At 41.4% G+C, this 26579-nt stretch overlaps 1 protein-coding gene across 12 annotated transcripts in view; it reads left to right on the plus strand.

The window, feature by feature from the left end:
* Nucleotides 1-26579, plus strand: part of ARVCF (ARVCF delta catenin family member) — a 743011-nt gene that overhangs the window by 524760 nt on the left and 191672 nt on the right. For 11 of the 12 annotated variants that reach the window (XM_029572000.1, XM_029572001.1, XM_029572002.1 and 8 more), the window contains one exon: nt 16099-16257. In XM_029572000.1, the coding sequence (XP_029427860.1) occupies nt 16099-16257 (159 nt within the window). Of the gene's footprint in view, nt 1-14002; nt 14152-16098; nt 16258-26579 lie in introns of those variants that run through there. The other variant, XM_029572006.1, reaches the window with a different exon arrangement.

The raw sequence follows: 26579 nt of genomic DNA on the forward strand, positions 1-26579 counted from the left end.
AAGTACTTATTATAGTTTTAGCATTAGAATTTTAGTACTTATTTATTGTTATTTTACTATGCTGATTTGTATTTTAATTTTTAATTAATGCATGTGTCATTTTTTGGTTCTTATGTTTATTTATTGTAAACCGATATGATGGAACCCCGATATGTCGGTATATAAAGAATAATAAACTATAAAATATCCAATTGCATTAACTCCATTATAGTATGCTGACTAATTGATCACTGTATAAAATGCATCATGTTTTCCCTTTGACTTATCTTCCTTTCAAAAGAAGACACTGATGATATTGGGTTGGTTTTTAATGTTTTCTAAATAAAGCTGTCAGGAATAAGCTGAGACTAAGAGATGAACAATACACAGACATGGAAATAGTCCATGACCATCCCTGCCGCTCTGTCCTTTTGCACGTCTTTGCAAGTCCTTATGAAGCTATATTGAATGTTTTCTGGGGACTCTCATTCAACAGAGGATTTTCAGGCTCTGGAGGTGGTAGAGAAATGAAATAAGTGGGTTGAGCTTGTTTTATTTCAACTCCCTATTTCCTCTGACTTAACATGTCATCCTATCTCCTCTATCAGTGTCTTTTTTTTTTTTTATTTTCTCTCTTCCCTCTGTTTTTCTTTCACTTCTTACCCCTCAAATCCTTGTCAGGCTTGTCCATTCCTTAACTTTCCCAAAGCCTTGACAATGAATAGCCTTCCCTTCTTGTGACTGCTTCATTAGCCTCAGTAACACTTTGCTTCGTACTTGCTAAAATTAATTTTGGATCTATTTCATTGTAAATACTATAAGAGCTTTTTTCCTACATGTGTTGGAAGACTGTAGGTAATTATTGCATTTTGAAGGTTACTGCTATGCCCTCATTCATCACAGTTAGTGAATATTACCTCGAACGCCTGGAGTGGTTGATATATAGATATATATAGATATGTAGATTTTTCTAAATCACATGTTGTCCAACTTGAAGCTGGTAGGAAATTAACAACTCTGTATATTCAGAGAGCACCTTGTTGACTTAGAAAAAGAAAAAAAAAAAGATATGTAATTAAATCCCAGAGATATTTCTTTTTACAGTGGCAAACTGCAGATTTTTTGATCCCATGGGTTGGCCTGCCATGGCAGTGTCATGCAAGTTGACTTGTAGCCATATATAAAGAATGTTGTTGCCTGCCTCACTATCTCCAGGTCAACTGCCCTTTTCTAGTTACTAGCTTTTTCAAAGCGAGTGGATGTCAGCTCCTTGATGTTTCTGCCATCGGTTTATCTATTAGCTGTAGCCTATGACCCTGCACCCCCCCCCCGCCCTCAATGACATCACCTGAGTACGGGGGGGTCAAGACCAGTGGTCAGCTCCAAAGGCACTAAGTGCCAGAGGTGCACGCACAAAGAAGTGACAAAAGAACTCCTTTGTGCTCTCCTTCATGTGTGCCAAGGGCCAACAGGGCATGGAACTCTGTTTTACCAAGAAATGACAATGATTTGCCTTAAGACTCTCACAACTGTCATCACCAACCAAAAAAGGTATGGTGACCTATCTACTATTAAAAGTTGCTCCTTTGCTTGTTGGTCATCTGTCTCATTTCCATTCCTTGCACTGACAAAGCCCAACATTTCATCTGCAACTGATGTTTCTATTATGCTTATTAATGCTCAGGCTGTGAAGAGAAAATGTCTACTTATTCATGACCTAATTGCAGAGAAACAACCAGACTTTTTTTATATCAAATAAACCTGACTTTTGAACTCTGATCTTACCATTCTTAATCAAATCTATTCTTCAGGTTATGCTTGTACTTCTCAGCCACAGAAAAGAGGACTTGGTGGTGGTCTGTTTATTGTGTATAAGGATACTTGGAAATTTAACTTTGAAAATATAAGTGGAGATTTGTCTTATGAAATGCTTGCTTTATCTGCTAATTGGTTTTCCCTATGCTTGATATATTGTTCTCCTAAGTTTAGTTTTGTGGGAATTCTGCACTACTGCGGAGCACAAAATTCCCCCTCCTGCGCAGTTGGGCAGAATTTGGAAGGCCCCAGCGTGCTGCAAGTGGGTCGGCCTTCGCTTTTGGCACGCCTGGGCCTGCTCCTTCACCGTGAGCGGGATGGCCTCGTGGTGAAGATGGAACAGGCCCCGGATTGCCACGAGTGGAGGCCAGTGTGCTTGCGGCAAAGGAGCAGGCCGGCATGCCACGAGTGAAGGCTAGCCTGCTTGCGGCAAAGGAGGAGCAGGCACCAGCGAGAGTGAATGAGTGTGTGTATGTGTTCATGTGAGTGTATGTATGTAAGACTGCGAGCCGGAGGGGTGAAAGAGAACATATGTGAGGGTACGTATGTGTGGGTGCCAGAGAGAGGGAACTTATGTGAGGAGATTGTGAAGGAGTGTGTATATATGTAAGATTGGGAGCTGGCATGTGTGAAAAAGGGATTGTGTGTATGTGAGGATGCTTGTTTGTGAGAAAGAGAGCCTGTATTGAAGGTATGTGTGTGTGTGAGAGAGAGAGAGAGAGGGGAGTCTATGTATAGGGTTGAGAGGGAGCCAGTGAGTAGGTTGTGTAAGAGAGAGACTTAGGTAGCCTGTGTGAGGGTTTAAGCATGAGAGAGAAAGGGAGCCTGTGTGGGTGTATGTGCAAGAGAGAGAGGGAGCCTGTATGAAGGGGGGGGGGGTGTATGTGTACTAGAGAGAGGGAGCCTGTGTGTGTGTTTGTGTGAGGGGCATTATTGAGAACTGGGTCAAACTCTGAGAGTGGAGATAGTGGAAGGGATTGAGCCTAGAGGGGGTGAGGAGAGATAGTGGCAGGTGGAGGAGTTGTGGCCTGAGAAGGCAAAGTGAAAGGAGAGTAGCCAGGGGAGTAGGGAGAGAAGATGGAAGAGACACTCTTACAGTGAACTTCTAGGGATATTCTGCTCAAAATATTTAAAACTCTGCATCTTTAAGTAATAACTCTTTTCTGTATTATATTATAAATTACTTATTGATTGTCATGTATATTGTTATTTTGACCCAATATAAAGTATGCAAAATTTTGTAGAATTTTAAGTTTTTGTGTGCAAATTAAAAAAAAATTTTTGCGCAGAATTACCCCAGGAATATGTTAGTACAGTCCAACCAATCTCCTTTTCTTGAAGATTAGCTCATAGCCAATTCTGATTTCAACAGCATGGTTATTTTAGGTGATTTTAATTTCTATGTTAATATTTCTGCTCTCACTCCTCAGAGTATTGCATAAATTCCATCCTTGTTCAAGGTGTTCCTTGGTCTGTTCATTCTCTTATCAATTTTTCTATCCTTATTCATCCCAAATCTCAGAGCCTTAATGTCAGTCTTCAGTCTCCCACTGTTGTGTCCGTCGGTTCCTGATGCCCTCTCTCCACCCTCCTTACCTCTTTGTGACTCCCTCTTCGCCCGCGGGAAGATTGACTGCCGTGGCGTCCTTCTGCCGAAGCCCTCCGGCATCCCCGGACCAGCTAGATGCTGCAACCCACCATGTTTCCTGGAGGCTTAGGGGCGCACATGAGACTGAAGTACTGGCGATAGCGCGAACCTCAGGGGTGTCCCCCTGAGATGACATCACCCGCGACGGATATATAAGGTCTTAGAATTTGCTAACAGATTGAGTTAGCAAGGAACGTACTCACTACGGTTTCCAAGCTACTCTGCCTCCTCGGACTTACCAGGGTTACCTGCTCCTCGGGGGCCTCATTCCCTCCTTTGTTTTTCAGGTGACAGTCTGGAACTGGTACTCGCTCCTCGAGGGCCTTCGTTCCCAGACTTGCTCTGTATTCTCTTCTGCCTGGAAGTCATCACTGCCTACTACATCAGTGAGTTACCATCGCTCTCTCAGAGCTTTCCCTGGAACCAGGTACTCGCTCCTCGAGGGCCTATACATTCCAGCTCCTGGGCTTCTATGAGACATTGTATAAGTGTTACCATCAGGTTCGGTACATGAACTCTGCATACCCTGCCTACTCACTATATTTCAGTTTCTCTACAGCTCAGCCTCCAGGGATCGCTGTTCCAGTATTTGAGGGACTACAGCCCAGCCAGGCATTCCAGCTCACTACTGCCACCTCTGGTGGTTCAGTATACCGTCTAATAAAAGAACTAGTGTGTGTCTGTCTCCTAACTTTGAGCCTGACCAGTGGTCCCTCTCGGGATCTTCCCCTGGGGGTGTGGTCATCTGTCACCGGTCCAAGGATCCACCCTCAACTCTCCTAAATAACAACAGATTGCTAATTCCCTAGCAGACTGCTAACTCCGAACAGAACACCCGCCTCATCGTGGGCATATTGATAATATAGGGGTACATTTTTAAAAAACGGCGCGCACGTGTACTTTTGTTCGCACACCAGGCGCAAACAAAAGTACGCCGGATTTTATAAGATACGTGCGTAGCCGCACGTATCTTATAAAATCCGGGGTCGGTGCGCGCAAGGGGGTGCACATTTGTGCAACTTGCGCGCGCCAAGCCCTGCTCACGCTGCCCATTCCCTCCGAGGCCACTCCGAAATTGGAGCGGCCTCGGAGGGAACTTTCCTTCCACCCCCCCCTACCTTTATCGCACAAGTTACGCCTGCCGATGGCCCGCTGCCGCGCCATACCCGACCTGGGGGCAGGTCTGGAGGCCTTGGTCACGCCCCCCGGAATGCCCCCGGGCCGGCACCACGCCCCCCGGAACGCCCCAAACGTTATGCCTCCTCCCAACACGCCCCCCTAGCAAAGCCCTGGGACTTACGCGCACCACCGAGCCTATGCAAAATAGGCTAGGCGCGGGCAGGGTTTTTTAAAATTTATTTTATGTATTTTAAAATTTTTCTATACCGTCGTTTAGTAATACACCATCACAACGGTTTACATTTTGGCACGAAATAGGTTTGGTTAGGTTTCTAAGTTATCCATGGTGTGCCAATATTTTACGGTTACAAAGTTCAGTAATATACTCTAAGGGTTTTTAAGGGTTACGCGCTTAACTTAAGTGCGTAACCCTTTAAAAATCCGGCCCATAGCGTTCATAGGTCTCATTACCCCTCTTCTTTCTGATCTGTCCATGGATAATCTTAGCACAGTGGACACAACCCTTCTTTCAGTGTTTGATTCTTTAGCTCCCTCTAGACCTATTAGCCTTAAACATAAAAAACCACAACCATAGCTAACCCCAGCTCTCAAGTCACTCAGTTTTTACGACAATGTGAGCACTGTTGGCACAAACACTGATCTTCAAATCTTATCTCTAAATTTAGATCTCTGCTGAATGATTATCAAGTACAAATTTTTGAAGCTAAAAATACATTTTATTCCACCAAATTAGAGAAATTGGTTACAATCCCAAAGTTTTATTTATGTTGGCTAAAAAATTAACTAGTTATTCCATTATTAACTGTAATGTAATTGACACCCCATCTGCAGAGTCTTTTTTTTTTTTTTCAAGCATTTTATGCTTAAAATTGTTAAACTTAGTCTTAGTTTCTCCAGTGTTCCTACATGGAATCACAGAGCACCTTGAATCCCTGTTGGGCCTAGTTTTCAAACAGCTCAGTCAGATTATTGCTGGAATGAACAATGTTTGTTGTTAATCTAGCAATTGTGCTATTACTCTCTTTAAAGTTGCCAAAGATATTCTCTCACCCATCATCACTACCATTGCCAATGTAACTTTGGATCAGGGTCATTTTCCTGACACCCTCAAAAAAAGCTATAGTGTGTCCTTTGCTCAAAAAAATCAAATCTTGATAGCATCAGATCCTAACTACTACAGGCCTTTTTCATCACTGCCTTTTCTTTAAAAAAAATTATTGAATCTGCCGTATAGCAGCAATAAAGAGATTTTATTGAGGAACATGAGCTTCTTGATCCTCACCAATTTGGATTCAGACTCTGTACGAGCTTCAAACTCCTATTGCTTTTTTTGACTGACATCCTCAGAAGAGGCTTAGAAAGTGGTCATCAATATATTCTTGTGTTTCTTGATTTATCCTCAGTTTTTGACACAATCAATCATGCATTACTTTTACATTGATTGCAGGAATGTGGTATAGCCGGCAGTGTGTTTAAACTAGTTCACATCTTATCTTCAAAATCATTCACAACAATTCAAGATTAAGAAAGACTGCTCGCAGTGGTCCCCAATCAAAACTTATGTTCCTCTGGGTTCTGCCTTGTCATCAGTTTTATTTAACATTTATTTGGCCCCCATTTGTAAGATCTTGACTATGTCTCAGTGATTGCTACAAAATATTAAACCTGATTAAAATTTGGATACCATGGCACACATATGGTACTCTTTCCCCGGTATTATACCTTTCTGGGAAAGCAAGAAAAACTATTTTATTTATTTTATTTATTTATTTAGAGATTCTTATATACCGTGGTACGTATAGATATACATCACCACGGTTTACAGTAAACAATAAATTAGCAACAGGCTTTACATACAATAGGTTATACAGGAAGTAAACAAATAACAGCCACAGGCTTTACATAAATAACAGGTTTCAGGAGTACATACTATAACTCCTTTAACTATAAAAATCCTTTAACTATAAATATAAATATAAGTATAAATTTATAAATATAAATATAACTATAAAAAATCCTTTAACTATAAATCCTTTAACTATAAAAACCAATGCATATTCTATTTCTTTTAATCTGGCAATTTCCTCTTGCTGCTTCTGGCTTCCATCTTAATTGAGAAAATCCGGTGAAATGTTAGGTTTTATTTTTTACTTAGAAAAGACCCAAAGTATAGCATGTATTAGAAACACATGGGAATCACAAACTTGCTATATAGGAAAACTCATTAAGAATCAAGTCAACCTTCATACGATGCCAATTTTTAAATAATGGCTATCGTGCTGGTAAGCCCTATGAACTATAAGGCTTTATAATCATTAGGTAACTTGAAATTGTTTTGATTATTCTCGTGAAGCTATCTTTATCTGTCACACTTATCTTGAGTAGAGTCCACTGACATTAGTTGATGTAGCCGACATCGCAATGTTTCAGAGCTTATGAACTCTTCTTCAAGGGCTCGGCTTTAGTAAAAGTGGACGATAGGTGGACTGATTTGCTTGTTTATGATTGACTGAACAGGAGCCATCTAATGACAAAGAATTTAGCGATGCTGTTGGCTATCGCTAAAAAATGTATTTTGGGTGCTGAAAGTTACCGGCGCGGGAAGGGTACTGTGCCCTTAACTAGCGCCTTAACTAGAAGAAGGGTACTGTGCCCTTAACTAGCGCCTTAACTAGAAGAAGGGTACTGTGCCCTTAACTAGCACCTTAACTAGAAGAATCAAAACAATATCATCAAGTTACCTAATGATTATAAAGCCTTATAGTTCATAGGGCTTACCAGCATGATAGCCATTATTTAAAAATTGGCATCGTATGAAGGTTGATTTGATTCTTAATGAGTTTCCTTATATAGCAAGTTTGTGATTTGCATAGGTTTTATATTTTGGCATCAATGTCTTGTCAGCTTGATACAAGAGCTGCATTTCCAGTCATTCACAGTGCAGTAAGTGTTGAGTTTAGAAGCTCACACGGAAATCAGAAATGCTTACTCTGAGGTGGTTAACAATAAATATGCTTTTGGTAAAGGTTGAAGCAAATGACATTACATATACCAAAGTCTGATCCATATCATAAGGAGAGTGGCTGCCCTGTCAGTCCACTTGAATGCACAGAATAAGGGTTAACAAATTTCTTGACTAGCATTCTGGAGCTAATACTCCCTTTCTCAGGTTAGAATAGAATTAGCAAAAGAAGACATTAGCACAAAATATAAGTGAATCATAATAGGCACTTTGGAATTGACAAGAACAGTCTCAACAAAAACCTAGATTTCTTAATTCATGATAAGCATAAAATTATACTGATCTGCCATAAACACCTTCATGCCTTTTTTCCCCTTCATACAATTACTGGAATGCCTTTTGTAATTCACTTATTTTTTAGTAATGTCTTTTGCTTATTTTATTCTGACTTGAGGAAGAGCATAATTCCTCCTGAAAGCTGATCAAGAAATGTATTACGTTAGTCCAATAAAATATATCACCTTGACTTTTTTAAAATTTCTATTTGTTAACCTTTATTTCCATGCATAAGTATGTGATCTCATTTTTTAACAATCTATAATGTTGCCCAATATTGACCAGTTGGGTTAAGAATATATTTCCACCCAGAAGTAAAGGAGCCTACTTTCTGGGACATATACATGCTTGGTCTGCAGTTATATGTAGATCTGGAAAAATACATACCTGCCAACAGTCTTCAAGTCTCCCATGACTAGTTCTGAAAATTTGGTGTGCATAGGATACCAAACACAGAAGTTAATGGGGGGATGGGGGGGGGACACAGACATGTAGAGAATTAATAATCTCATAAACTTTCTTTCCCTTTGGAAAAAGGAAACACTGTAAACAAGGACGATGTGAAAACCCTTGGCTGACATTGATAATACAAGGCCCGATGCATGTGTACGTAGTTCAGACCACGTGCTTTGGGGATTGCACCTTGAACTGACAGCTTTCAATCTTGGGATAATCAAACTGATGATATTGTACTATAGGAATGTAATTCCACACCATGTCCCTCAGGAAGCAACCATTGGATCAAAACAAGCATTTGGTGCTCAAGATTCAAAGAGCCAAATTCTGCTTTGGAGTTTGCTCATATTTAAGTGCCAGGCTTGAAAGATTTATTTGCCCACAGGCAGCCAGAACACAAATGCATCTTTTTTTCTCTTTGTACTGAAATAGGCCACCTTTCAGTACTTGGGGTTTTTTTTTCATTTGTTCCTGCAGTGGGATTCAAGCTGTTTGTTTATTTTCACTTTAATTTTCTTATGCCTTTATAACCTTCGGCTCCTCTTCAGATATCTGGGAGAAAAGAACAAACCATTTCCTTCCAGGACTAGTCATGTGCAGAATAGTTTCACAGTTTCATGGAATGGGATTTGGTTCATGCTGCCCATATGATACCACTTGTGATTTCCTGGCTAGTATGAACAGATGGGATCCAGTGAACATGAAATATTTTATGCCTAAACGGGCTGCTCCCAAGAGTTCCAAGAAAATTGTGGAATTTCTAAATTAATGACTTAGCAAGATTTTTAATAGATACATGTTGAAAGAAAATGTTTGAGAAGGTAAGGGAAAAGAAACTGCAACCAGCCATAACCTGAATGAGTTATGTAAGTTAATATTAACATTTCCTAAGAAACTATTAGCTAGTTAAAATGTAAACGAGTTGCAGCAGCATTGCAAATTGGCACAGAGCAGCTGCATGGACCAATTCAAAGGAGCCTTGGGTCATTTTATTCTCCTCTCATTAATGACCTCCACATTGTTCATGTTCTTTGGCATATCCGTTCCAAAGGATGCACATCCACTCTGTCCAGGGCCCATGGCTGGGATAACATGTGGACCTGGAGAAATCAGTCCAGAATGGATACGGTACAGTACAAGGGCTTTTCATTGTCACTGCTTTTTAAAAGAAAGGGTGCTATTAAGATGAACTGTAAACTTGAATTTTTCCTATATCAGTCTCCCAAGAGTCTGAGGCTCTGCTCTCTCTAGGTATAACTATAGCTAAGTAGTGGTTGTTATGACTTGGGAGGTGGACCCTCGGTCCGGCAATGAACGTGCGCCCAGCCGCCGGAAGGCGAGGCCAATTCCAAGGTTCACGAGAGGTGGAAGATGGAAATCTGGATGCATGCGCCTCCTGCAGGTCGTGTGGTCCAGATAGCCGGTGCCTCCAGCAGGTCGTGGGATCAGGAGCTGGCGCCTCCAGCAGGTCGTGGTATCAGAAGCAGAGCTGGCGCCTCCAGCAGGTCGAGGGATCAGAAGCTGGCGCCTCCAGCAGGTCGTGGGATCAGAAGCTGAGCTGGCGCCTCCAGCAGGTCGAGGAATTGGTATGCACAGTCCAGAAATCAGTGCCAAGGGAAACTCCGCAGCCGGTCCAGAAGTCCAGTACCAAAGAATATTCCGCAGCCGGTCCAGGTCGAGAGCCAGAAGAATACACCGCAGCCAGTCCAGGGGTCAAGAGCCAGGAGAATACAACGCAGCCAGTCCAGGGGTCGAGAGCCAGAGAATACAACGCAGCCAGTCCAGGAATCAAGCACGGAGGATCAAACGCAGGAACAGAACTCAGGAACAAACCACGAGAGCCAAGAAGCCAAGGCAAGGTCTGGGGCTCCAGACCTTGCATTAAATAGTCTAAACCCTTTGGAGCTCACAGGAAGGTGTCCAGTCATTTCCTGTTGTGGCCCTTTAATAATCAGCTTCTGCTGTGCGTGCGGCCCTAGGGAACTCGGCGGGGGTGGAGCCAATGGAACAGGAGAATGGCCGACGCCGCGGCCATGTTGGTAGCAGCAGGAATCGCCGCGGGACGAGCCCGTCGACGCCGGAGAAGTCATCGTGAGCGGGGCGGTCTGCCGCGCCGGTGAGTGCTTGGCCCCTGTCGTGGCTTGCCGTCGCCGGTGGCCATAACAGTGGTGTTATGACTGCCTTTCTAAAGGCTCTCTGCCTGACATTGGAGCACAGTGCCATTGTCCATGGTTTGCATTTTCTCTGTTGATTTTTAAAGCATTCCATCCTTGGATTGGAAGTCTGGTTTCCCATTAATGAGCATATAGGAGGTAGATTTTTTTGACATAGCATCTAATTTGTATTACTGGTGGTGAGGGAGTCAATTTTTTCAACCTTCGTTTTGGAGCTCTGCATGTTTTGAACCACCAAAACATGCAGAGCTCCAAAACACATAACTGGAATTGACTGCAAAACAGTTAAGTATTGAGAACATTTATAGAGAACATATTGCTGCTATTTTGTATTTCAACAGATTTTACTCTCTAAATCACTAATTTTGATAATAAAAATATCTAGTTTGATCTAATTAATTATAGAGTTGAAGAGGACATACTAATTCTGGACTTCCATTCTGATTAGTTGGGAGGAGAGTGCAGTAGTTATATGTATTCACTGATGAATATGTGAACAATAGAGAGCAGGATCAAGGATAAGAGTCCAAGAATAGGTTAGAGGGCTTGTGCTGCCTCTTAATTCAATTGGAAAGATTTTCAGCATTGATTATAAGTAAAATATCATTGCTTATTTGGAACACATGTTTTTTTCAAGTTCAAAGCAAGTTACAAGAATTAAATTAGGACTTGGGTACAATTACAAAGGTAATGTCAGTGAATTTGGACTTTAACACGGCAGTGCTTCAGAGGGTGTTGATGCATTGCAGCACTAGTGGGGGGGGGGGGGGGGTACGCCAAGCAAAACAATTAAAGGACTTGTTAGTTTAGAAGAGCAATTTGTTTAGTATCATTTGAGGTTCAGAGGGAACTTTGGTGATCAAATGGTACGATAGATATGTTAGATATGTGTCTTTAATGAGTTCAGAGTCAGCTAGTGCTAAATGCTGTTCGAAGAGCCAGGTTTTCATTGATTTCCTAAATATTAGGTCTGGAGCAGACCCGATGTAGAGGGGTAGAGCATTCCAGAGGGTCAGGGTAGATCCTATGAAGGTCCTTTTCCTGGTGGTTGTGAAGCCCATAGCTCTGCTGGATGGTGTCACAAGGTGGGCTTGACAGTGAGCATAGTAGGCAAGCTAGCTTATAGAGCCTAGTGAGGGAACTGTAGAGGTAAGTAGAGATCAGATCGCTAAGGGATTTGGAGGCCAGGATCAGGAGCTTGAAATTAGTACGGTAAAGTAGGCAGCAGGTATAAAACTTTCAGGATTGGGGTAATTCAATCAAACTTGTGTGCAATTCATTCTCATGCAGACAGCAGTGGTTTGTATAAGTTGAAGACAGCAGTTTAGGGTATTGGGAATTCCTGTATAGGGTGTGCTAGAGTAATTCAACAATGGCCCAGATAATTACGAAGGCAGTGTCGTCGAGTAATGTGGAGCTGGCAGAAGTGGAAGAGAGCTGCTTTGGTTACTGCTTGGACTTAAACATTGATGGCCAGTTTGTTGTCCAGAAAAAAATCTAAGTTCCTGACTTGAGAGCTGAGGGTGAGAGTAGTTCCCCCTAGATTTGCTATTTGGATTGGGAAAATGATCCCAGTCACCCTATCTATAACATCTCTTGTCTCTTGGGGGTTGAGCTTGAGCTTGTGCCTAGTTTGAGCCAATTGAAATTTGTAGTTGTATGTCATCAGCACAGGAGTAATGGGAGATGTGGCAATCTCTGAGTTTGCCTAAGAGGGCTAATATTAAAAAATGAGAAAATGGAGCTTTGCAGTACCCTACAAGAAAGTGAGTAGGGTTTAGAGTATGCTGCTCCCATGTAAATAATTTGGGTGTGATCGTGAAGGCCTTGTTATGGGTCAGTGCTGTATACAGGAGAGCACTCTAAACCCAAAGTTCCTTTATCTGAAAACTCCTATAATCAGAAAAAAACATTGTGGGCTTTGGCGTTTGTTCTGTTGTCAGGAAAATCTATTATCCAGAAGTATGGTGAGAAGGGGTGGGGAGAACTTCCATTGTTTGGAAATTCCATGATCTAAAATGAGTGGTCCCAACCATTTTGGGCAAAATCACTACTGTTAGATGTGTCCATGATTTCCCAGACTCACCTTATCTCTGGCTACTTAGTCCATAAAGAAGCAGATTGTAACATTTGTTTTCACACACCTGGCAACAATTATCCGATAGTAGATATTAAAGTACTTCTAAATGGTGCAATGCTACATGGAGTGGTGGTGAAGTTAGCTTTTACTAGTTCATAAACTCTGCAGAAAAATGGTATATTAGAAATTGCTAAATCGCTTAATTGGGATGTCTTAGTGATTGGCTTGCTCCTGCCATCCAAACATATCTAAAAAGAGGTTTATTACATATGTATTTTTTTCTTATGCATAGTCATGCTAATTCCCAGTGGAATTTCATTGTCTCTGATTTGCATCTGCAGAATAAGTGCTTAATCAATTCAGCAGCCTTTGAAAAGTGAAGGGGACAGGGAACTACCCTGACATGGAGTGGATTGGGAACTGCTTATAAAGACAAAATAGCAAATTCCAAAAGTGCCAGGGGAGAACCAAGGTAGCTGTGTTAAGCTGGGCTTTGCAAGAATTTCATTTCCAGATTGCCTTATTAAAAGCTGCAGGCTATTCAAACATGTCTAAATTAATTTATTGAAATGTCTGAGAGACTGGCAGTCTAAGGTGAGTCATATGGAACTGTAGTGCAAATAGTGAGCTTTACATCCTGAGCCCCTTTCAGTGTAAACATGAGACTAGTCCATACTTAATTTGCCATTAGCCTCTACCATGCCTCTTACATGGGCTATCAGTCCTGTTATTTCTTTGCTTTTATGGTGAATATCCTGAGAAGCTAAATGAGCACATTTGTATTGAAATCTTTGATGATAGTTAAGAAGTCTGCACTGACAAATAGAGGTGGATCTCTTTCAACAGAAAGGAGACTCTGGAATGAGGGGTCATGGGATGAGGTTGAAAGGGGATAGATTGAGGAGAAATATTTCTGTATAGAAAGGGTGGTGGGTGCATGGAACATCTCCCAGTGGAAGTGGTAGAGACATGGACATTATCTGAATTCAAAAAAGAATGGGACAAGCACAGGGGATCTCTGAGGGAGTGGTAGGGATTGAAAAGCTATGCAATTGAGATGATGTTTAGACTGGATGGACTGTAAGGTCTTTTGTTGTTGTCATGTTTCCATGTTTGTATAAATAAGCTGTCAGGATTGGATAAGGTTTGAGTGTGAACATTTGGGGTATTAATAATGTAACAGATGTTCCTGCTGCCTCTAGTGTCCACTCAGAGATACAAAATGAGAAATTACTACTTACCTGATGATTTCCTTTTCTTTAGGACAGTCAGATGAATCCAGAACAAGTGGGTTATGCATTCCTACTAGCAGATGGAGATGGAGCTAACTGATGTCACAGTATATACACCCCTGCAGTGACATCAGCCTGCCAGTATTTTCTTCAAAAGCATATGTGGACAGACTAGCAAAAAACTTGATTAAAAACAATGAACCATTTCAATGCTCAGACAAGAATGTAATAACACTAGTCTAGGGACTGAAGTAACACTTACCAATAATCCCTGTAACACTTGGGAACAAGAGGATCATCTGACTTCCTAAAGAAAAGTAAATTATCAGGTAAGTAGTAATTTTTAATTTCTTAGCTTCCAGTCAGATGAATCCAGAACAAATGGGATATAACCAAGTTACTCCTGAATAGGGCAGGAGGCTTCTTGCAGTCTTATCAAAACTGCACGTGGAAAAGCAGCGTCCTCTCAGGCCTGCACATCGACGATAATACCTGGAAAAGGTGTGTAAGGAGGACCACGTCGCAGCTTGGCAAATGTTGATTGGAGACAACAATCTAACTTCTGCACATGACACTATCTGAGCCCTAGTGGAATGAGCCCTAACCTGACTAGGTAATGACTTCCCAGAATCCACGTATGCAGCCGTGACTACCTCCTTAATCCAGTGAGCCTTTGTAGCCTGCGAGGCTGGCTCTCCCTGTCTAGTGAAGGACAAACAGGCGATCCGACTTCTTAGGTACAGGCGCCATTATGGCCAACAATGCACTGAGCAGTGGCCGGAGGTGTGCGTCTAGCTGCTTTACTTTTTTTTTTTTTTTTTTTTTAATACATGCTCAACTAGGTGCCCAAAAATTATGCATCCAACATTTAGGCGCTTATCTTGGCAGCCACAAAATAAGCGCACAAAAAACATAAGTGCCCAGTACCACTTCTGCGCAGAGGTAAGCATGCGGCCACTATGTTGTCGCTTAACATGGGCACACAGACTATAAGGTCTGACTGTGTCCAAAGACTGGGTGCACAAACTGAACGCACAGCTAGACGCACATACCGGATCGACAATCCTGTAGAGGGCAGCCTTAGCTCACAAAAAGTCGTTGGGGCCTACCACACTGCACACAGCAAAGAGCCTTGGGGCGGGACCTAGCCTAAGGAGGCTGCTCAACCCGCCAGGCTGCCCACGTCCCCACGGAGTGGGATGAATGTCAGACCGGCGCCAAGCATGGAGACCGGGGGAGGAGGAAGCCTACACCACAAAAGACCTCCTAAGTCTCTGTGTGTTTATGTGTATATATATATATATATATATATATTTTTTTTTTTTTTTTTTTTTTTAACTTACCAGAGCTCAGCCTTACATGTCCTCTCCCCCTGCGGCTGCAGGGGGAGAGGACATGTAGTGTCACCACCGTGCTCGGCTTCCTGTACCCACTGCCTTTCAGCTGCTCAAGCAGCTAAGTCCTCGCTGGCTGAAAAATCAGTTAACGGACCAAGGCACTTGTTTTGAGGGACCACGGAAATCACCTCAGGAAATTTCAACTGTGGGAAGGACCATTTGGTATCACCGCAGAAGAGTGGGGCGAATTTATTTCCTTAATTCTCCTTTTCTTTAAAATGAAACAATCCCCTGTGGGGAGATGCACGTCCACCATCTGCTGGAGATGGAGAATACTGGCAGGCTGATGTCACTACAGGGGTATATATATATATACTGTGACATCAGTATGCTCTGTCTCCATCTGCTGGTAGAGGTGCACAACCCACATGTTCTGGATTCATCTGACTGGATGCTAAGAAATAATTTTTATTACTCACTCTTTAATTTTGATAATGGTAGAATGTATGAATGAAAATGCCCATTCAGTTTAAATTCAACAATATTATCTTGAACTGGCAGCAAATGCTGATTCATGTTGGTAAGATGCACTCAGTTATGTGCAAAAATTACTCGGCCAGAAAGAATCATCCTTCCTTTCTCCTGAGGTTAGAGCAGGTCAATTATCGTATCAATCTGAATCTTTCAAGCTAGCAGGTGATTGGCAAGTCTGGCACAATTTTGAAAAATGTATTTTATCAGCATTCTGTTTAACTGACATGGACTGCTTCTGAATTTACATTTCTCTTCTAGTTATTAAAGATTTGTGGAACACATCTAGTTTCATGAATAAGAGTGGGATGGAGAGAAGACTGGTTATCATGGGGAGAGCTTATGCGTAGAGACAGCTAGTGTGAGAGAATAAAAAAAAATCAAAATTCTCTTGTTCAAATTTTACAGGAGCAAAGCCCTAGTAACCAGACATCCCTAGCAATGATGCAGGAACCACCGGAGATGCTGGAAGAAACAGTTACTGTGGAGGAAGATCCTGGTACCCCTACGTCTCATGTGTCAGTTGTAACATCGGAGGATGGTACCACAAGGAGGACTGAGACCAAGGTAAGGGGCTATGGCGCCAGTAAGAGTTTCAAAGCTGAATTCGGAGGGTGATTCATGCGTGCACCTGGTCTCATCAATTTCAGGCTAATATTCCATCTTAACTTTATACAAACTAAATGTTTGAAAGGGAATCTATGAAAATGTCTTTGGGATCTCTAGGGATTGCCTTTAATCAGGTAAGATCTTACCTTAAATGTTTTTTTGCAGAGCATTGCTGTTTCCCACATTGCAGGGTATAAAATACTAGGTTTACTATTTCTGCTGTCTGAGATGTAGCCTTTTCATTATTTTAGTTTCATTTATTTCTCTTATTAAACCCTAAACCTTCTGGCAGGAGATCTGAGTAATTGCAGTAATTACTGTTCGACTTGAGATTTGTGTGTTGCTGCGTCTGTGATTGTCAGATTTGAGGAAAACATTCTCTACTCTTGATGGGTTGCTCTCTATTTACCATTTTCTGGGTTTCCTGCGGGGAGGGGGGAACTGGAATGTTTTGATTATTCTATCTGAGGCCCGGGGTGAGCTCAAATAAAAAGTACCAGGAAATCAGTAAAATTGCACAGTAAAGGATGTTCTTTTTATGGGTCATAAGATATGGATTTTCCTGATGTCTGTAGGCAGATTCAGAATAGGAGGAGATTTTCTTCTTCAGTTGAGAAATACTTTTGAGTTTGTGGGGGAGGGGGGAGAGTTTTCTTCATTATCCTGTTAAATGTTTAATAGGTAGACCTTTTTTGAACCTAGTTAAAGGTTTTCTTAGATAGTAGAATATCAATGAATCCCACCTCTACCTCTAATTGATTTGCTGAGATGCGGTTGATTTGTTTCAAAGTCAGTTTCTTTTCCTGTTTGTTTTTTCTTTTCTTCTAAGGAGGTTGTTCCATTAAGTTCTTTACATCCTCACATATTCTGGTCTTGAAGTTGGGCGTCACAGTGTTTTTTCTTTTTGTTATGATGCTTCTTCAGTTTATATAAACTGTTCTGCCTTAATCACTGTTGAGCTTTGATTGTGCTGTACCCGGCCACGCGTTGCCGTGGCTCAGTCTGGTTTAATTTCACAATGTGCATTAGCTCCGCTCCGGCCGTCCCAACTCCCTCCCCCCCCTTCCCCCGGCGGTGGACGGACTGGCTCGGCGACTTTTACCCTTTCCTCCTCTTGTGTGTAAGTGTCCGGCAGTCCCTACTCCCTCCCCCCTTCCCCAGCAGCGGAAGAACAGGCTGAGCCGTTTCTCGGAGCGGCGACTCGTCTGCCCTTTTCTCCTCCTCTCTGACACCCAGCACGTAGTGCAGAGCTCTATGGTCCGCACATGCGTGGTAGAGCTGCTCTCTACTGCGCATTTGCGGTCCGTCGGTAAGAGCCCACTTATATTGTAGATAGCGTGTGTTGCTTTTACGTCCAACAGATGGCGCCATTTTTCCCAAAAAGCATGTTTTTACCTGTCACAGGTGTGACATCTATATAATATAGATATATAAAAGCACGCGCATATTCGAATGCAACGTTGTGTCAAAATTTCAATGCAATCGGTGAAGAACTTTCAGAGATTTAAGATTTTGAACAAACGAACATTTACATTTTTATTTATATAGATTAACTTGATAAGAGTTTTAAAAACAAACAAAAAAAAAAGGAATCAAGTCAGGAAGTGATGGGATAGTGCAGGAAAGGGGAAGAGTGCACTCCTTGCACTGCGCTGACCTTCTCTTCTCCCCTCCTTTTTCTTCTTCCCCACCCATCTTTCAGACTACCAGCCCCACTGGTGTCTTTCTCTCCCCCAGCATGCCCCCCCAATTGGCTTTTCTTCCTCACCCCCAACTCCGAGAGGGAGCCCCTGGCCCTTGGTGTAGGCGAGAACTGCAAATGTGGTCCCTGGTTGCAAAAAAGAAAAGTTTGCTCATTCCTATTAGACAAAAGTTGGGCTTGAAAAATGTATAATGTCAAAACAGATCAGCAGTGGCAATCTTATAGAAAAAGTGTGTCCTTACCATAACAGATTCCTTACTAGAAAACTTTGATTATAACAAAATAGCTCCTACACTGTGCATGTATGTGTTAGCGATCAAATTCTGTTTAAGCCACCCATCTTTATCATAAATCTGTATTACAGAAGCACCGCTATCGCCACTGCCTCCTTTTCACTCGCTTCTGATGCAGTGTTTGTAAGAAAGTGACTGTTCACAGTGCTCAGTCAAACCCTTATCCTGTGCCCAGACAGTGCAATGACAGAACTGTCATACAAATAGGTAGTGTTCATTTCCTCTCTTATTCTTCCTGTCTTTAAGGTACCTAGCCAATTCTCCTCTTATACTTTTTACTGATTCTGAATATTGCTGTGTTTTAGTTAAAATGTAGGTTTCTACAAACTGATCTTAAGTAGCAGTTGGTTTTTGAGCAAGAGATCAGATTGTTGCATGCTAAGTCAAATGCAAATGAGCAGTAACCATGTAATGTGGCTGAAAATCTATAGCTTTTCTTAATTACTGCAAGCTCTGGTCTCCTGGGTGCCTTGCAGGTACAGTAATCGTCAAATTAACTCCAGCTACCTCAGTAAGTGAACTCCAGGCAGCCACAATGATAGTGACACAGGAACAGAAAATGCTTGTGGTTTTTCAATGCAGGCTTCTGTCCATATCTTTTAAAGATGGTGTCCCATTGAACTAGTGCTGTGATGCAGCCCTGCAATGCTGTATTGTGGGAGACATGTTGGAGCTTCTTGTCTCATGCCAGCAAGGTTAAGGTGAGCTGCAGAGGTGAGATACTCTAGGAGGAAATGTAGGACAGCCCTTTTGGCAAGAAATAGCACTAAGGGTTAGTCTTGAAGGAGACTTCCTTCCAGCTTGTAAGGAAGGTGTTCATGTCCTCTGGAGTGTGAGGAATTCTAAAGATGACAAATTTGGTCATATTCTAGAATGCAGTCCTGGTATTTCTATTATTGTTTTTCTCTCTTTTTTTATTGCAGTACGTGTGATATATGGCACACCTATCATTTTCAAAGTTTTTTTTTCTATATGTAGCTTCATAACTGAGAACAAAACCTAGTTACTCTACAGTTGTGCACAATACTGTAGTCTCTGCTGTAGAATGTATGTGCAATTAGAATTCCCAGTGAAAAAAATAAACTAACTCAAGTGTCTGTGAAGGAGTGAGATTAGTTTATAATGAACTTGACCAGTTTGCTTATTGTAATTGTCGTATGCAGCCACATGGGATTACAGTGCAAGCCATAGGATGAAATAAGTGTGTCACTATGTTCTAAGAGCAGGGCAGTTACTGGACAAAACAGCGCCCTGGGCAAGGGTTGCATTTGGCACCTCCCTCCCCTACCTTTCCTTTTGGGCTCAGGTATTCAGACCCATTCAATAGGGTGACATGACACACTTTCTACTCCTCTCTCAATAGTCTTCCCTTTGTGGTTACCCCTCTTGCCCATTCCTTGCAACAGCCCAGCCTAAGAAGCATTTTAGCCTTTATGAAAAATATTTATTATCAAGCAAGAGAACATCAGACAACCGTAGCTGAGCAGGACAACTCCAAGAATTATACAGATACATTACAGTATGTCAGAGCTAATACAGAGAACAGCAAAGCCACCAATCTGCAATGCTCTTCCACCAGGTATAATACCCCCCTCCCTACCTTAATACAACAAAATAAAGGTAATCAATCTAATGGCAAAGAATTGACTATGGAACTGCGCCTCCTAGGAGACAAAGATATCAGGTATGGGTACCAAATATCTAAAAACCTTTTCTTTTTTCTCTTGTATTTGTGATATACAGAAAGTTTTTCCATAAGTAATAACTGATGCATTTCAAGTCTCCACTGTTTTAAAGTAGGGGGATCTTTACTCATCCATTGTATCAGGATGCATTTTTTAATAATATAACTGGCCTTTCTAACGCATAATAAATTTTATCAGACATATTATAAGCATCAAAAATATCCAGTAAACCTAGGGCCACATCCAATGGAACTGGACTTTTCGCCCAGGTAGAGATATGACTGAAAATGGTTGTGCAAAAAAGGCGTATGGACACACATCCCCAACAAAAGTGAAAAAAAAAATTCCCGTCCTGAACCCCACATTTTAAACAGTTGCTCTCAGTCGCAAACCACACGTGGAAGGCCCATAAGGGCAAGAAATATAGTCTGCAAAACACTTTATATTGCATTTCATGGAGATTAGCACTTTCTACAATTTTGTTCACCCGATCAAAGGCAAACTTCAAATCATCTTCATCCAAAGGAGTATTTAAATCCCTCAACCATGTCCCCATTAAATCAGCTAGAGGGTTCATATGCATTGTACCAATCATATGTTTACATAATTGAGAAATCAGGCCTTTCTCATATATGGTTGTCACCAACACCCCTTCAAACCCACCTGCCCGAAAATTATCTTTCTGAGACAAAATATGACGTAGTTGTAAATAAGCAAAAAAATGCTTATTATCCAACTGAAAATTGTCACACAAAGCTTGAAAAGTAAGAAATGTTTGATGAGATTCCTTTAGCACCTGACCAATCCTCACAGAACCCCTGGCTTCCCAAATGCGAAAGACATTATGGTCCAATCCGGGACTAAATGGTTTATTATCTCTAATTGGAAGATAGAAATATTAGGAGACAAACGCTAATTCTGAACCCACCACCACGTTTGGATTACCGGCAAGTTTAAGGGATTACCCTGTAGTTCCAAAGGAATATCCGCAACAGTTCCACATAAAAAATAAGACAACGCAGCTGGGGAAACCATACTGCTATCAATTTCAAAATCTGTGACCGTAGAGTGCTCTAACCAATCTCTAATGATCTGAAATATCCATGCCCCATTATACATCCTCAAATTAGAAAAGCGTAGTCCTCCCTTTCTAATGCTATATTGAAGATTCAGGAGTTTTATACGGGGTTTCTTCCCATTCCAAATAAATCGAGAAATTATCTGGTTCCAGCCATAACATCCTTTTTCAAAAGCCATAATGGCATGGTTTGGAGAACATAAAGCCATTTTGGCAATATAACCATTTTAACTAATTGCATCCGACCAAACCATGAGAGAGTAAGATGCTGCCGGCTGTCCTCCAATCATTTAGTGTATAATAATAAGGGCCTCACATTAAGCAAATAAATGTGAAAGATTTCTAGTTATTTTCAACCCCAAATAAGTAAACTCATCACCTGCCCAGCTTAATGGGATCTCTCCATCCCAGGCAGAACACAAGTCCCCCGAAATATCCTGTGCTAGTGATTTCCCCATATTTACGTGAAGCCCAGATAATAATGCAAAATTATGCAAAATGTCCATTAGTCTAGGTAGAGATGTCTGTGCTTGAGAAATACTTACTAATAAATCATCAACAAATAGGGCTTTCTTTGACACTTTAGACCCATATTGTATCCCAACCACCTGCGGATCAGAAAATATACACCTGGCCAAGGGTTCCATACTTAATATAAATAAAAGGGGGAAAGGGGGCATCCTTGTCTAGTACCCCTTGCCAGGGGAAAAGGTTCCAAAACTAAACCATTTGCTATCACTGCAGCCATAGGGGAACGATACAATAGAGTGAGCATATCAAGGTACAAGCCTTGAAATCCATAGATACTTAAAACCTTTAAACATAAATTCCCATGACAAATGGTCAAAGGCTTTTTCTATTTTAGAACTAACCAAAAAAGGCACATTCCCATTGTCACCCACTGAAAATGCTGGCTATAACCCTACATATATTAACTGTGGCAGTTCGTCCCGCCACAAACCCCACTTGTTCCAGTGAAATAAGATCTGGCAATATTTTTAACAACCTATTGGCCAAAACTTTTGCATATATTTTAACATCTGTATTCATGTAGAAGTATCCAGATCAGGTACTTCCTGATCTGGATACTTCTACATTTTCATGGATAGGATTGTAATCCCTGGAAAAATTATTTCTTCAGGCTTAGTCCTTTGCAGGTGCAAAACTTGCCTGGACCGATTGGTAAGCACCGGGGTACCCCTAGAGCGGCAGTGGAATTACCGATAGAAATCCGGATGGCATGAATGATGTGGATCCTGACTCTCTTGAGGATGGTGAAATTCCTCCAGGATTAGAACTGTATAGGACTATGCTACGGTTCTTCCATAGAGAAGAGCTTCTATATACCTAAATGATGATGAGAGATAGTTATCCTTTAATAGCTTGTTAAATTATTCTCCCCCGTTATGTTCTCCAAGTTCCATACCCTGTTATTGTGTAACCCACTTATCTCGTTCCATGTAAACCGATGTGATAACACATGTTGAATGTCAGTATATAAAAGCAAATAAATAAAATAAATAAATAAATGAGATTGGTCTGTAAAATGCAGCTGCTTCAGAATCTCGACCCTTCTTAGGGATAATAGTAATAAAAACTTCTTTCATGGTACAAGGCAAGTCCCCAACCATCACCAGGTTGGGGACTTGCCTTGTACCACCAACTCCATTCCTTATATAAATGCATACTGGAAATTCCTTCAATAAGAACTGCCAGCTTAGCACTAACCCGAAAACGAGCTTTTTCAGTTGCAGGTCCGACTTTATGGAACTCACTTCCAGAATATATCCGTTTAATGGCAAATCGTACAGAATTTTAAAAAATGCTAAAAACCTACCTTTTCACACATGCTTATTATATACAATAACGAACTTTTCCACTCTGAACCTTACACTGTTTAGCTCAATAAATAATTTTAATGGATATGTGGTGATGTATTTTAAATGATGTATGTTATGATATTGTGTATGTTCTTATTGTAAACCGCCTAGATGGATAGACTTCTGCCCCGCGGAGTGGTATATAAAAACTTTTAAATAAATAAAATAAAACCATCTGTTGAAAAAGAGATTTTAGGGGAAAAAGGAATTGTAATTGAAGAATCTTAAACTCTGCCGCAAAACCATCCGGTCAGGAGTTTTATAACATTTAAGATTCTGTATTGCCTGTGAAATTTCTCCCTCTGAAATAGGTCGGTTGAGTCTGTCCAATTGTTTGTCTGTCACCTTAGGTAAAGTAATACCTTCACAAAAAGATTCCAGTTCATCAACATTTGATGCTTCCCCGAAGTATAAGCGACTATAGAAGTGATGCAGAATATATAAAATCTCTTTAGTGGAACTGTGGCGCACTCCCCGCTTATCCTGCATCCCTGGAACAAACCGTGAACCCTCCATAGTCTTAATCAACGGGCTAGTCTTCTCCCAATCTTATTCCCAAATTGGAAAAAGCAATGCTTTTGATACAAAAGAGTATTCACAGTACGCTGGTGAATCATAGTATTCACCTGTCTTTGCAAGGTAAATAAACGTTTATGATTGGCTTCAGTCATATCTCTTGCAAAAACACTATGCACCCTCTTCAATGACCACTCTAGCCAAAGAAGTTCCCTCGCCCCCTGTTTTTTCCTAAAGCTAGAGTAAGAAATAATGTGTCCATGTAACACAGTTTTCACTGTATCCCAATATTGTTGTGGGTTATCTATATGTGGGGTACTGAATAGCGCAAACTCTTCCCACTTACTAATCAAAGAATCTTTAAAATTAGAGTCCTGTAATAAATAGTATGGTATGCGCCAAAAATAAGTCTCATCTCTCCTTCCAAAAGAAAATCCCATGATTACTGGGGCATGATCAGACATTTTTGGAAATCCAATGTCCACAAATTTAACTTGAGAAACATATTTCAGAGACTAAAATATAATCCAGCTTACTTAGACATTGGTGAGCCCTAGAAATAGGTGTATATTCCTTAACCCCAGGATGTAATGCCCTCCAAGAATGTACCAAACTCAGCAAATGACACACAAAAGGAATCCCCTTTTTTTGGCCCAACAGTAATCCTCAGGACACACTATCCCTATCAAGAGAAATATCAGCAACACAGTTATCCCCACCAATAATGAGGCACACATCCCCCATTTCCCCTGTAATCGTTACTAAGTCTGAAAAGAATTTATGATCATGCAAATTGGGGGATATATCGAACAAAGGATCAACGGTTCTTCAAAAATATTTCCTAATCAAAGAACATATCTCCCCAGCGGATTCCTTATAATTCGTTGTGCCACAGCAGGAAGTGATTTATGGTTCAAAAAAGCAACTCCTACTTTCCTGGAGACCGGCGCCAAGACCGCATAACACCATCCTACCCAATCCTGCTTTAACTTACTATGTTCAATGTCTGACAGATGGGTTTCTTGTATCAAAGCAATACTCATTTTCTGTCTACTTAAGGCTTGTAATATCTTTTTTCATTTAATAGGTGAACCCACACCTGCAACATTCCAAGTAATAATATATTCCAGGTCTTTTAAAAGAAACACGATTGAAAAGATATAGAAGGATATCGTTCCACAGCCTAAGCGAGTCCTCTCATCAGTTGGAAAAATGTGCAGTATTCTTCCATTCCATCTCATACTAATTACCCTTCTGAACTACCCCATGCCAACCTTCCCCAGTCCCCAACTTCCCCCCAAAATAGTGCCCATCCTCCAGAACCTTCCAAGCACCTTAAACTAAACGTTTACATACATACACCACACACTCAAAACATACAAACAAACACTCATTCTTCAGGATGCATTAGTGTGCCACCCCCATCCCCTTCATCAGCAAACATACTAAGCACTCATACTCCCGTTCATACTATTGCACCCCAAAACCCGAAACATTGTAGAACTATCATCATGTGAGTAACATTATAGTTGGCAGAGTGAATCAACAAAAATGAGCCACAATATCAGCAATGGCCACAGGATACAGATCCACAATAGCCATCTGCTAGAGAAGACCATCCCCACATCAGCTCTGCCACCCTGAGTTCACTGCTGCTCCATATGAGAAGTTCAGTAGCCATAGCTCCATGTTAGAGCTACCACAGTCAAGAAAGAACTGCTTCCCCTTGGGAGGTCCATGGAGACCAGTGGGAAGTAGAAGAAATACACGCTGCTGCTGCTGCTGGCCATAGCACAGGATAAACATGAAATCCTCAACCCATGCCATGTCGGGGGCACTGAAATCCAGCAAAGCAGCGCTGCAACTAGGAAACAACTCCTGTCAAAACCGACAGCATAACACGGGGTATCCACCAAAAATAAAGGTAAGGTCAGGATGCTATCCATGCATGGTTTGCACATCCAACAAGGTTTTCACTGCTTTGCTGAACCAAAGTTGTGCTGCTGGTCCTCCCCAGTGTATGCGGAGTGTGGTAGGAGTCATCAAAAATGAACAGTAATGTCAGCAGTAGTCACAGGATGAAGATCCCAAATATCCATCTCTTGGTGAAGACTGGTCTCAAATCAGCTCTGCCATGCCAAAGTTGTTGTCACTCTATATGAAAGGTTCAGCAGTTGTAGCTCAGTATTAGATCTACCCTAGGCAAGAAAGAACTTTGTCTTTTTGGGAGTGCCATGAAATTCAGTGAAAAATAAAAGAAATGCAGGCTGCTATTTGCCATAACACAACAGAAAATATATATATATATATCTTTAACCTTTGACAAGGCAAAGCTCTAAGATCCAGCAAAGCAGTGCTACAATTATGAAACAACAATTTTTAAAGAGCAACAGCATAACACGGTATATCCACCACAAGTAAAGGTATTTTCAGGATGCTGTCCATGCAGGATCCTGCTCATCCAAAAACGCTTTCACTGCCATTATTGAATCAAATTTATGCTGCTGGCCTTTCCAGCTTATGCGAAGGGTGGCAGGAAAAGCAAACATGAATTTCACCTTCTTCCGCACCAGATAGGCACAAAAAGGCATCATCTTGTGGCGCTTTGCTGGGTCCGAGGCAGAAAAATCATTGAATATTAGAACTTTAATACCATCATACTGCAACTCATCCAGCGACTTAAATGCTTTTATAATTTTCTGTTTATCATTGAAATTCAGTATCTGCACCATTATGGGTCTGGGCTTGGCATTGAGATCTCCACGTGTACCCAGCCTGTGGACCCTCTCAAATCATATGGCCGGATGTAATTCATGCAAATTCAGTGCTTTCAACAGCCCAGTCTCAAACAGCTCCATCAGCTTAGATTCATGCACAGTCTCTGAGATACCCAATACCTTAATATTATTTCTATGGCTGTGGTTCGCCAAATCTTCCAACTTAATATGTGCAGCTTGCACTGTAGCCTCTAAAAGCTGCCACGTGAGTCTCCAGGGCCTGCACAGTCACCACATTGTCACTGACACCCATTTCAATTTCAGCAAATTTTTGAGCAAAGTCTGTTAGTTTAGAATTGAGTGCAAGCACCGAAGCATTTAGTTTGTCAAGCTTACCATCCATAGCTGC

This window comes from Rhinatrema bivittatum, chromosome 11 (genome assembly GCF_901001135.1).
Source record: "Rhinatrema bivittatum chromosome 11, aRhiBiv1.1, whole genome shotgun sequence".
NCBI classification, from domain to species: domain Eukaryota; kingdom Metazoa; phylum Chordata; class Amphibia; order Gymnophiona; family Rhinatrematidae; genus Rhinatrema; species Rhinatrema bivittatum.